Source organism: Aquarana catesbeiana, linkage group LG06 (genome assembly GCF_042186555.1).
Source record: "Aquarana catesbeiana isolate 2022-GZ linkage group LG06, ASM4218655v1, whole genome shotgun sequence".
Lineage (NCBI taxonomy): Eukaryota > Metazoa > Chordata > Amphibia > Anura > Ranidae > Aquarana > Aquarana catesbeiana.
The window spans coordinates 231,762,128-231,774,218 of NC_133329.1; the positions used below are offsets into that span (position 1 = coordinate 231,762,128).

The window sequence follows — 12,091 nt, forward strand, 5'->3', positions numbered from 1 at the left end:
CAACATGTACTGTGACATACTGAAGCAGAGCATGATCCCTTCCCTTTGTAGACTGGGCCACAGGGCAGTATTCCAACATAATAACGACCCCAAACACACCTCCAAGACAACCACTGCCCTGATAAAGAAGCTGAGGGTAAAGGTGATGGACTGGCCAAGCATGTCTCCAGACCTAAACCTGAGACTTTGAGCCCAAATTGGCCATTTTCACTTAGGGGTGTACTCACTTTTGTTTCCAGAGGCTTAGAAAGTAATGGCTGTGTGTTGAGTTATTTTGAGGGGACAGCAAACTTACACTGCTATACAAGCTGTACACTCACTACTTTACATTGTAGCAAAGTGTCATTTCTTCAGTGTTGTCACATGAAAAGATATAATAAAATATTTACAAAAATGAGAGGGGTGTACTCACTTTCGTGAAATACTGTATGTATGTGTGTGTATATATATATATATATATATATATATATATATATATATATATATATATATATGAAATTTAATTTCCAAAACTTAGGCTGGGTTCACACTGAAGCACAGGTCACATTTCAGTACAAATTTTTGGCTACCCGCATCCAGTTCGCAGTAGTGTGAACCCAGCCTCAGACATTGAAAAAAACTACAAAAACAATTATGCCGCATACACACGGTCGGATTTTCAGGACGTGAGCCTGTTGTCGGAAAGTCAGACCATGTGTATGCTCCATTGAACATTTGCTGTCAGAATTTCCGCCAACAAATGTTTGATAGCAGGTTCTCAAATTTTCCGCCAACAAAACTTGTTTTCGGAAAGTCCGATCGTGTGTACACAAGTCCGTCGCACAAAAGTTTACGCATGCTCGGAATCAAGCAGAAGGAGCCACACTGGCTATTGAACTTCCTTTTTCTCGGCTCGTCATACGTGTTGTACGTCACCGCGTTCTCACGTGCGGAATTTTTTGCCAACATTTGTTTGACCGTGTGCATGCAAGACAAGTTTGAGCCAACATCCTTCGAACAAAAATCCACGGTTTTGTTGTCGGAAAATCTGATCGTGTGTACGCGGCATTACAATTCACCTAAAATCAAATAATTTTTCTGTAAGGGTTCAATTTAGGTAGAGGGTTAAGTGTTAGGGTGTCCTTTAACACTTACATGTTAGGAACACATAGCTTTTGGATTTCCACTTGTTTTTGGCATTAAAAGCCATTCAGAGAAATTCTGTTCTGGGCTCATATGACATATCTAACGTTAGAACTTTGTTTCTTGTTAACAGGTAAAAAGGAAAGCAAAAATGACAGAAGTTCGTCGGGATAGCACAAGCAGTCTACAGAGAAAGAAGCCACCATGGCTAAAATTGGAGATACCATCTGCTCCTGTTATCACAACAGAGGAGCCAACCTTTCTGCAGGTAATATGTCACTAAAGATTTGAATGCATCTTGAGTTTCATAAAAATGGTCTGTCTACTTTAACCACTTGCCTACTGGGCACTTTCACCCCCTTCCTGCCCAGGCCAATTTTCAGCTTTCAGCGCTGTCACACTTTGAATGAAAATTGTGCGGTCATGCGACACTGTACCCAAATGAATTTTTTTATAATTTCTTTCACACAAACAGAGCTTTATTTTGGTGGTATTTAATCACCGCTGGGTTTTTTATTTTTTGCTAAAAAAAAAAAATTTTTCTTAGTTTCTGTCAGAAAATTTGGTAAATAAGTAATTTTTCTCCTTCACTGATGTGCACTGATGAGGCTGCACTGATGGGCACTGATGAGGAGGCACTAATATGCAGCACTGATGGGCACTGGTGAAGCGGCACTGAAGGGCACTGATGAGGTGGCACTGATGAGGAGGCACTAATAGGGAGCACTGGTGTGCACTGATAAGGGACACTGATGGGCACTGATAGGTGGCACGCATAGACGGCACTGATGGGCACAGATGAGCTGCATTGATGGGCACTAATGTGCAGTGATAGGTGGCACGAATAGACGGCACTAATGGGCATTGATGGGCAGTACTGAAAGGCAGCACTGACTTGCATCACTGATGGGCACAGAATGGCCTCACTGATGGGCACAAATTGACATCAATGATGAGCACAGATTGGTGTCACTGATGGGCACAGACTGGCAGCACTGGTGGGCACTGTTGGGGTTGCACTAATAATCAGTACCCTGATGATCAGTACAGGTCGCTCCTGTAAGGAGATGCCGCTGATTGGCTCTCCTCTCCTCACACTCTGTCAGTGTGAGGCGAGGAGAGCCGATTAACGGCATTTCTGTGTTTACATGTGACCGTATCATCAGCTCTTTATCGAAATCAGGGTCGCGCCATGTCCCAGGGACACAGTGCACCCACGATCGCTGTGCTGCTTGCCCCCAGGGGCGTGCTATAGCATTGAGACTGATCGATGTCATATGATGTCGGCCCAGAATGAGAATGCATCCCACCCACCGTCATTTGTCTATACGACGGGTGGGAGGTGGTTAAAGGTGAATTATTAGGTTAATAAAAAAATGACCATATAGAAAGTGTAATGCCCCGTACACACGGTCAGACTTTGTTCGGACATTCCGACAACAAAATCCTAGGATTTTTTCCGATGGATGTTGGCTCAAATTTGTCTTGCATACACACGGTCACACAAAGTTGTCGGAAAATCCGATCATTCTGAACGCGGTGACGTAAAACACGTACGTCGGGACTATAAACGGGGCGGTGGCCAATAGCTTTCATCTCTTTATTTATTCTGAGCATGCGTGGCACTTTGTCCGTCGGATTTGTGTACACACGATCGGAATTTCCGATCCAACGGAAACGGATTTTGTTGTCGGAAAATTTTATCTCCTGCTCTCCAACTTTGTGTGTCAGAAAATCCGATGAAAAATGTCCAATGGAGCCTACACACGGTCGGAATTTCCGACAACACTCTCCAATCAGACATTGTCCATCGGAAAATTCGACCGTGTGTACGGGGCATAACACTGCAGCTATCCCATGCAAACTCTAAGACTGAGAGCTGACAGATATCTTGACTGCTGATCTGTTAGCTCTCAGTCTGCTTGCAGTGGAGAAGGGTGACTGTCAGTCACTGTAACCTACTCTGCTCCTCCAGTGCTTACTGGAAAAACAGATTGGAGAGAGGCCAGGTGCATCTGGCTCCATCTTTTAGCTTTATACAGAAAGGTGGAGCCAGCTGTCAATCAGACAGCCAAGGTGGATCCTGACACTCTTGTTGAGATCCTTTTTGACTGTGGCGTGTCTGTGATCTGTAAGTAAAAATATGTCAAGGTTTTTTTACCCCTTTCTATTTCTCCATAGAGCAGGTAATTTCCCACTTTGTTTCTTTTGCCCTTGTTAAATTAAAGAGCCCATACACATGCATATTCTACACAAAGAAGACTTCCTTAGGCTTCATGCACACTTGGCCATCATTTACTGCAGCTGTGGGAAAATGTAAAACACGACAAAATCATGCCAGAATCTTGCTGCAGTTTTGCAGTTTCCCGCGGCCGGAGGTCAAAACGTTCCTATCCTAAATGTGATTCTTCCGCGTTCAGGAGAGGGAGGTAGCAGCTGCAGCAGCTCAAAAACTCTGCTAAAAGCCTATGTGTACATTGACACAGACTTTATGGAGTTGAGTTTAGGAGCTTTGGCAAAAAAAAACGTTGATAGCTCCTAAACTCAAGTTTAGGAGCTGCTAGTGTACATGAAGCCTTATGCCGTGTATACACGGGCAAACTTTTCGGCATCAAAGGTCCGACGGTCTTTCCGACGGACTTTCGACGGACTTTCGATGGATTTCCGACAGACTTTCGAACGAACGGACTTGCCTACACACGATCACACCAAAGTCTGACGGATTCGTACGTGATGACGTACGACCGGACTAAAATAAGGAAGTTGATAGCCAGTCGCCAATAGCTGCCCTAGCGTCGGTTTTCGTCCATCGGACTAGCATACAGACGAGTGGATTTTTCGACCGGACTTGAGTCCGTCGGAAAGATTTGAAACATTTTCCAAATCTAAAGTCTGTCTGATTTTCAACCGAAAAAGTCTGCTGCAGGTCCGATGAAGCCCACACACGGTTGAATTGTCCGACCGATTCGTTCCGTCTGACAAGTTTGGTCACAAAGTCTGGCCGTGTGTACATGGCATTAAACATTCTTTGCCAATATAATTATCCCTTTGGATAACATTTAGGTAGGATAAAAGATTTGATCATTCAAGGGATTTATTGGTATATGGCTGTGGCTCCCTAGTGAATATTTTATACGTTAGTCACATGAAATATACCTTCCTATTCTGTCAGAATGGGTCATTCCTTTCCATGCTTAAAGCTGGTCATATACTATGCTGTACAATCTGGTTGTACATTCTCTGTACAATCTCTTTTAGCGTAACCAAAATGATGTAATATAAGGACAAAACCTACACAATTTATTCAATTTGTATCAAATTAGGCAAATCCTTCCACTATGGGGAGGATCAGGAAGGGATTTTTTCCCTTCCTGGAGCAAATTGGATCATGCTTTGCTGGGGTTTTTTGCTTTCCTCTGCCATACGGTGTAGTGCAGGGGTAGTCAACCTTAAAGGAGTAGCGATCTACCTGAACAACATGGGACAAGTCAAAGATCATCAGGCACAGTGTCGCATCCTCACACCTAATTGAAACCTTTAATTGCAATTATGGGTTTAACCACTTCCCGACCAGCCGCCGCAGTCATACTGCGGCAGGTTCACTCCCCTGGGCGAGCCATCGTAGCTATACGTTGGCTCGCTTTCAGACCACTATGGGGCGCGCCGCCGGAGCCAATGTGCGTGCCCGGCGGTCGCGATGACTGCCGGGCACCCGCAATCGCTCCACCCAGAGACAGAACGGAGATCTGGCAATGTAAACAGACAGATCTCCATGCTGTCAGGGGAGAGGAGACTGATCTGTTGTTCATACTAAGTATGAACAACGATCGGTCTCTTCACCCAGGCAGTCCCAACCCCCCACAGTTAGTATCACTCCCTAGGACACACAGTTAACCCCTTGATCGCCCCCTACTGTTAACCCCTTCCCTGCCAGTGTCATTTATACAGTAATCAGTAAATTTTTATAGCACTGATCGCTGTATAAATGTCACTGGTCCCAAAAAAGTGTCAAAAGTGTCCAATCTGTCCCCCACAATGTTGCAGTACCGATAAAAATCGCAGATCACCACCATTACTTTTTAAAAAATTAAAAAAATTAATAATAAAAATTTTGTAGACGCTATTTTGTAGACGCTATAAGGTTTTCGCAAACCAATCAATATACCCTTATTGCGATTTTTTTTTTTTTTTTACCAAAAATATGTAGAAATATACATATTGACCTGGGGAGGAATAAATTTGTTTTTAAAAAATTTTTTGGGGATATTTATTATAGCAAAGAGTAAAAAATATTGTTTTTTTCAAAATTGTCGCTTTTTTTTGTTTATAGCGCAAAAAATAAAAATCGCAAAGATGATCAATTCTAACCAAAAGAAAGCTCTATTTGTGGGGGAAAAAGGACATCAATTTTGTTTTTGTACAAAGTCACACACCTGCGCAATTGTCAGTTAAAACGACACAGTGCCAAATTGCAAAAATGGCCTGGTCATTAAGAGGGCAAATCTTCCAGGGCTGAAGTGGTTAAATCAGGTGGTGTGGTGCACTTTCTGAAAGCGCACCAAAACTGCAGGATATAATAGAAGTCTATTGCTAAGCGCAGCAAACCCACAGGAAAGCTGCAGGTACACCGCACTGTACCTGAGGTACAGGTAAACTGCAGCGCATCTGTGTGAAAGCAGCCCTATACTATTATGCCCAGTGTATTGCTTCACCCTGACCTGAAGATCTCTTTCCTGAGGTGGAGTGCAGTTGGTATCACTCCGCATGGGACAGGAGCCAGCACTACAGAGGAGGCATTGGCTACTGTGGCTCTTGCTCCCTACTACAGCTCCAACTTTACAAGTTATCCCTCTGCATTGCACTCTGTTTAATGCTCTTGGATGGTGGGTTAGCAAGCCCAGACTGCGATCTACCAGTCTCCTGGTCGCGATCTACTGGTAGATCACGATCTACAGGTTGCTGACCACCGGTGTAGTGTATGGCCAGCTTTTGTCTGTTTTAGATTAGACCACTTAGATGTAGAAGGTGCTGCTGGCCACGTCTACAACAGCATGAATTAAAGTGACTAAACTCTGGTTAGAAAAAAAATCAAATCAAAGTATGTATTCTTAAAGCCTAAATGTGGCTAAAATTAAAAAAAGGAAAATGAGCACAAGGGACATAACTTATAGTCAGTAAGATTTGTCCTGTGTGTGGATTCCTTCTTCTGTTAGCAGAAATCTTCCTGTGTTAATTCCCCACCCGCGCTGCCATAATCCTCCGGTGTGGCGGAGCTTAATACAACTAAGGGGCTGTCACAAGCTCTCATCAAGAGAGCCCAACTATGCTGGCCCTTTCCACCCTGCTGCTCCAACATGTCTGATTCTAGGCACAGTGGGACCATCCCTCTGTACCAGATGCCCCAGCCCACACTCTATTAACAGCTCCATGGTGGCTTGCAGTGCGTCTACTGATGCGTCTGACATCTGAAGCCTGGAATCATGTTGCTATCTGCTCATAGTGTCCTAGAATCTTATCCTCCCAATCTCCATCAGGTGGGGTTGATTCCTCCGCCCTTTTGCAGGTTTTTAATGTAGTCAATGCAAGACTTTGTGGTCCAGATTAAACATTTATTTACTGAATCTGAATGTAGAGGGGTGCTTTCATGCCTTCTCCTGTGGATTCTGTATCTGGTCTTCCCATTGGCCCTAGCAGCCTCTGAACCATCAGGCGCAGAGATTCTATCTGACTCTGAACAGTCCTTTCTGGATAAGTTTGCTTCTGAGGAGTTGCAGTCTTCTACCTCCATTTCCAAATTGAAAGACCATTTCAGCTCTTTTTGATTCTTTGAAAATAGGGGAACATGTTGCTTTGTCTAGTGCTGTTCCCAGTCTGTAGTCCTTTAGAACCCCTCAGACCACCAAGCCAGTCCCGGTGTTTCTCTTGCTCAAAATCCTCGTTTGGGGAGATTTCAAACACGCAATCAAGATATTTGCTCCCTATTTGCTTATTAGCCTTGTATCTGTTTGAAAAAGACTGTTAAAGAGTGGCCTGCCCCTACTGTGGATCCAGCAGTGCCCAAGCTTGAAACAACGATTCAAGTGGAGGATGTACAAATGTTTAGGAACCTAAGCAATATGGAGTTGAAAGCACTCTATTTCTGTTCTCATTGGTGGGTCCTGAGCTTCAGACAGTCTTGGCTGTGACTTTTACTCTACCTGACTGGTCATAATCTATTTAAAGTGATCTGGTCACCACTGCCATTGAGCAAATGATTGTAGCTTTAAGCTACAGTTGTGATGAGCAGCTGGAGGTTTTCCTTCTCATTTCTAGCATGAGTTTGCTGTCAGCACACATGCAGTGGACACTTTGGTTAAAATGTTTGACTTCAGAACCCGCATCTGAGAAGCTCTTGATACACATGGCCTTTGAAGGACAGTGTCTTTTTGGATCTACTTTGGATTTCATTGATAAGGGTGCTACTGGTGGCAAGAGCACTCACCTGCTTCTGACAAAAAAGCCTAAGTCACAGTCTGGGCACAGTCTGGGAAGGATATTTCCTCACTGGAAGTTAGGACATTCATTTTCGCTATTCTACTTCTGTAACCTCCAAGTCCAAAACCCCAAGCTTGGCCCCCAATCCACCTGCAGGATCCTGGGCTCAAAGTCTGCCACACCATCAGATATATCATCCCTGGCATGAAGGTGCTCCAGCACTTTCCAAATTGATGGGACATCTGTTAGCTTTTGCAAACACCTTGAGTGTTTGTATCTCAGATGCTTGGGTTCAGTAATTGGTTTTCAGGGGCTTCAAGCTAGAGTTTCACTCCCAGACCCCTCTAAGGTTTCTCCCCTCCAACCTTTCTGTGTCCCTGCACAGATTCTCATATCACAAGGTAGCTCTCTCAGGTCTTTTGAAGTTTCTGTGGCAGGACGGTTTCAGGGGTTTTACTCAAAAATGTTCTTGGTTCCCAAACCCAAAGGCGACATCCATCTTGGATCTAAAAACACTGAATGTCGTCATTTAAGTTCATAAATTACACATAGAATCGTCTGCGCTTCAAAGTCTGGCTCTGGAATCAGGGAACTCATTTCTTCATGTCTTCTGGAAGATCCTTATGATGGCTGTCAGCCTGTTGGGCTGAGGAGGAGTCCTGGGTACCATGTCACTGCAGGGGGACTTGAATGTTCCAGGAATCTCATCCCTGATCAACATCTTGGAGCTTTGAGTGATTCGGCTGTCCCTACAGATTTTTACTGTAGTGCTGGAGGGACATTTTATCCACATTTAGTTAGATATTGCCATGTTAGTGGCATACATCAAACAGGAAGGAAGTCATTTGCAGCAGCAGGAGAGGTACAACAAATCCTGTCTGGGTAGGAACTTCACGTTTCAACCTTGTCCCTCATTTACATCCCAGGCCTGGACAATTGGCAAGCAGACATCCTCAGCCAGCAACCTCTGGACCTGGGAGAGTGGTCTCTACACCTGGAAGTGTTCCAGGATCTTTGTCAAAGATGGAGGACACCAGATACAGATTTTCTGGCCTGCATTTTCAATAACATACTGGTCAAGAAAAGGTATCCTCTAGCGAAAGCAGTGGATGATGTAGTGGCTATGTGGGTCACATCACACTGATCTATGCCTTTCCACCCCTAAAACGTCTTCCTTGTCTGCTTTGCAGGCATTTCGGTGCTCCTTTTTTCTTTTTTCTCTTCATTGGCCCTGGCAGGTGTGGTAGTTTGAGCTGGATTCATGGGCTCTTCCATGTGGATATTTTGTGGAATAACACTGCAAGTGCTCAGTTTGGTGTATTTTGCTAGAGAGGTTTTTTTTTCTTTTTTCGGGAGGGTGCATGTGAACAGCACAGGGCAGACAGAGGGTCAGGGGTCCTGCAGCCTCATAGGACAGTCAGAGTAGAATGAAAACTCCTCCTACAAGCTTTAACCAGACACTGATAGAAGTCACAAGACTCCTATATACTGATGATGAGAAAAGATATTTAGCAGTTTATATTTACTAAAATAATTGCATTTCCAAGTTTTGTGTATTGTGGGAGACCAGATATAATGAATGCAGGGTCCTTGCTTTAGTAGCACTTTAATATAGTGAATATGATGCAAAAAGATGATACATCCGGACACTGATTGGATGCTGTTTCCTGTTAGGTATCTTAGTATGAAGCACGGATGGAGATGATACAACCCCCATATATCAGCTTTTAACAGTCAATTAACATTCACTTTTTGTACTATGATGACCATTAGTGCTACAGCTATGCTTGGTAGACATGGGCAAAAAGGCAGCGTTCCCTGCCATTTTTAAAGATTTTTAAAATATAATTAAACAGTTTTGGGTACCAGGGATGTACTGGGTAAATACACTCCTTGTGGGTCTAGTTCAGGTACAGCTTTGCTAAAAAAGAAAAAAACCCTGTGCCTTGTATTGGCCTTCAACACAAAATAAACGATAAAAATGTGTAGTTTAGCCAGGTAAATAATAAATATTGCATCTGAATATTTTGTATTATCATTAAGGCCACATGTGAAGCTTTAGGGCTCTTTCACACGGGGCGGATCAGTGATGATCCACCCCGTGAACACCCGCTGGCTCAGCGGGGATCGCTCCGCCGATCCCCGCTGAGCAGAAAGATGACAGGTCCATCGCTGCACGCTGTGCAGCTACGGACCTGTCAGAGCGCCGCTCTCCCCTATGGGGGATCGGATGATGACGGACCGTAGTGTCCGTCGTCACCCGATCCGATCCGAAAACGGATGGAAAAGTAGGTTTTTCCTCCGTTACACTTTTCGGATCGGAGCGGCGTCGGATGTCAGCGGACATGTCACCGCTGACATCCGACGCTCCATAGGGATACATGTATGTCTGTTTTTCATCCGAAAACGGAAGGATGAAAAACGGACATACGGATCCCCCGTGTGAAAGAGCCCTTAGGCTACTTCCCCCTGCTTCACATTTCCCGCTGTCTCCTTAGCCCAAAAGCCTGTTGTTTTACAGGGTTCAGTAGCCCAAGCTAAAATTTATACTCAAATTAGCAAATAAGAGCAGTGACATGCCCCTTCTCTTTCTCTCCCTCTTGAATTCCTCCAACAGATATTTAAATGAAAACCAGCAGTGCTTTAATGCAAAAAAAAAAAAAATCCTGCTGTGCTTTCTCTTTAGCAAACCCATATGGCTCTTAAAATCATTTTCTATGTATTTTATGTTTGTATGTTAAACGAACATTGTTTATGAAAAGTAAAAAAAAAAAGAAATGATTATAACTCAAACTCAACTAAAATTAATTATAATTGACTTTTTATTAGTAAGGAGAAATCATTTAGCTCAACTTTGAATCTGCCAAGGGACCAAAATGCAAATATTTGCAAATCTCAAAAACCCCATATTTTGTACACAATAGAAAATGGAAAACATATCACATGTTTAAACTAATTAAATGCACCATTTTAAGAAAAAATAAGGCATTTTTGAAATTGATGGTAGCAACATGTCTCAAACGTTGAGACATGGCTATGTTTACGACAGCGTAGCATCCCCTTTTCTTTTACCAACACTCGGTGAACATGCGGGAACTAGGAAACCAGTTGCTGGAGTTTTGGGAGAGGAATGTTGTCCCAGTCTTGTCTGATATAGGATTCTAACTGCTTAACAGTCCTGGGTCTTCTTTATTCTATGTTTCGATTCAAGATCAGCCAAATATTTTCAATTGGTGAAAGATCTAAACTGCTGGCGGGCCAGTTAAGCACCAAGGCTCTTCTAGTATGTAGCCATGCTGTTGTCTTAGATGCAGTATGCGGTTTAGCATTGTCTTGCTGAAATATGCAAGGCCCTCCCTAAACAAGATGTCTGGATGGGAGCACATGCGGCTCTAAAATCTGGATATACCTTTCAGCATTGATGGTGCCTTTTCAGATGTGCAAGCTGCCCATTCCCTATGCACTAATGCATCCCTACACCATCAGCGATGAAGGCTTTTAAAGTGAGCGCTGAAAACAAACCGGAAGTCCAGAGGACACAGCATCCATGCTTGCCAAAAACAATGTCGGATTTTTCTAACCACAGAAAAGTTTTCCACTTTTCAGCAGACCATTGTAATTGAGCTTTGGACCCGAGAAGACAGTGACGTTTCTGGATTATGATCAGAGAGAACTTTTTTTTTGCATGATAGAACTTTGATTTGCATTTTTGGATGGCATGGCAAACTGTGTTCACAGACAGTGATTTTTGGAATTATTCCTGAGCCCATGCAGTGATGTCCATCACAAAATCATGCCTGTTTTTAATGTAGTACCGTCTGAGGGCCTGAAGATCACGGGGATCCAATATTGTGTTGCGGCCTTGTCCCTTGCACACAGAGATTTCTCCAGATTCTCTGAATCTTTTGATATCATGTACTGTAGATCAGGGCTCAAAATTTCAAGTCCTGAGCTACTAGCCAGGCCTCAAGGGTTACTCGCCACCAGTTGCCCTACCCAACCCCTACCCTCCCCTGCCCCTAATTCTGCCCCTAAACACGCCCTCATAAGTTATCTCATGAAATGACACTTAAATGTTTTATACAGGATTAAGCAACTTTAACCGTGCTCATAAATGCAGTCTCACCCCTATCCATCAATGCAGCCTACCTGTGTCCACCAATGCAGCCTCACCCGTGTCCACCAATGCAGCCTGCCCGTGTCCACCAATGCAGCCTGCCCTTGTCCACCAATGCAGCCTGCCCGTGTCCACCAATGTAGCCTCACCCGTGTCCACCAATGCAGCCTCGCCCTTGTCCACCAATGCAGCCTCGCCCATGTCCACCAATGCAGCCTCGCCCGTGTCCACCAATGCAGCCTCGCCCGTGTCCACCAATGCAGCCTGCCCGTGTCCACCAATGCAGCCTGCCCGTGTCCACCAATGCAGCCTGCCCGTGTCCACCAATGCAACCCACCAGTGTCCACCGGTGCAGCCCGCCCGTGTCCACCAGTGCAG

At 44.2% G+C, this 12,091-nt stretch overlaps 1 protein-coding gene across 1 annotated transcript in view; it reads left to right on the plus strand.

Moving 5' to 3' along the window:
- The window catches only part of RHBDF1 (rhomboid 5 homolog 1), a 243,312-nt gene that overhangs the window by 72,430 nt on the left and 158,791 nt on the right, over positions 1-12,091 (plus strand). Inside the window, exon 3 of the mRNA XM_073633039.1 lies at positions 1,256-1,390. Coding sequence (XP_073489140.1) covers positions 1,274-1,390 — 117 coding nt within the window. The 5' untranslated portion in view covers positions 1,256-1,273. The remainder of the gene's footprint in view (positions 1-1,255; positions 1,391-12,091) is intronic.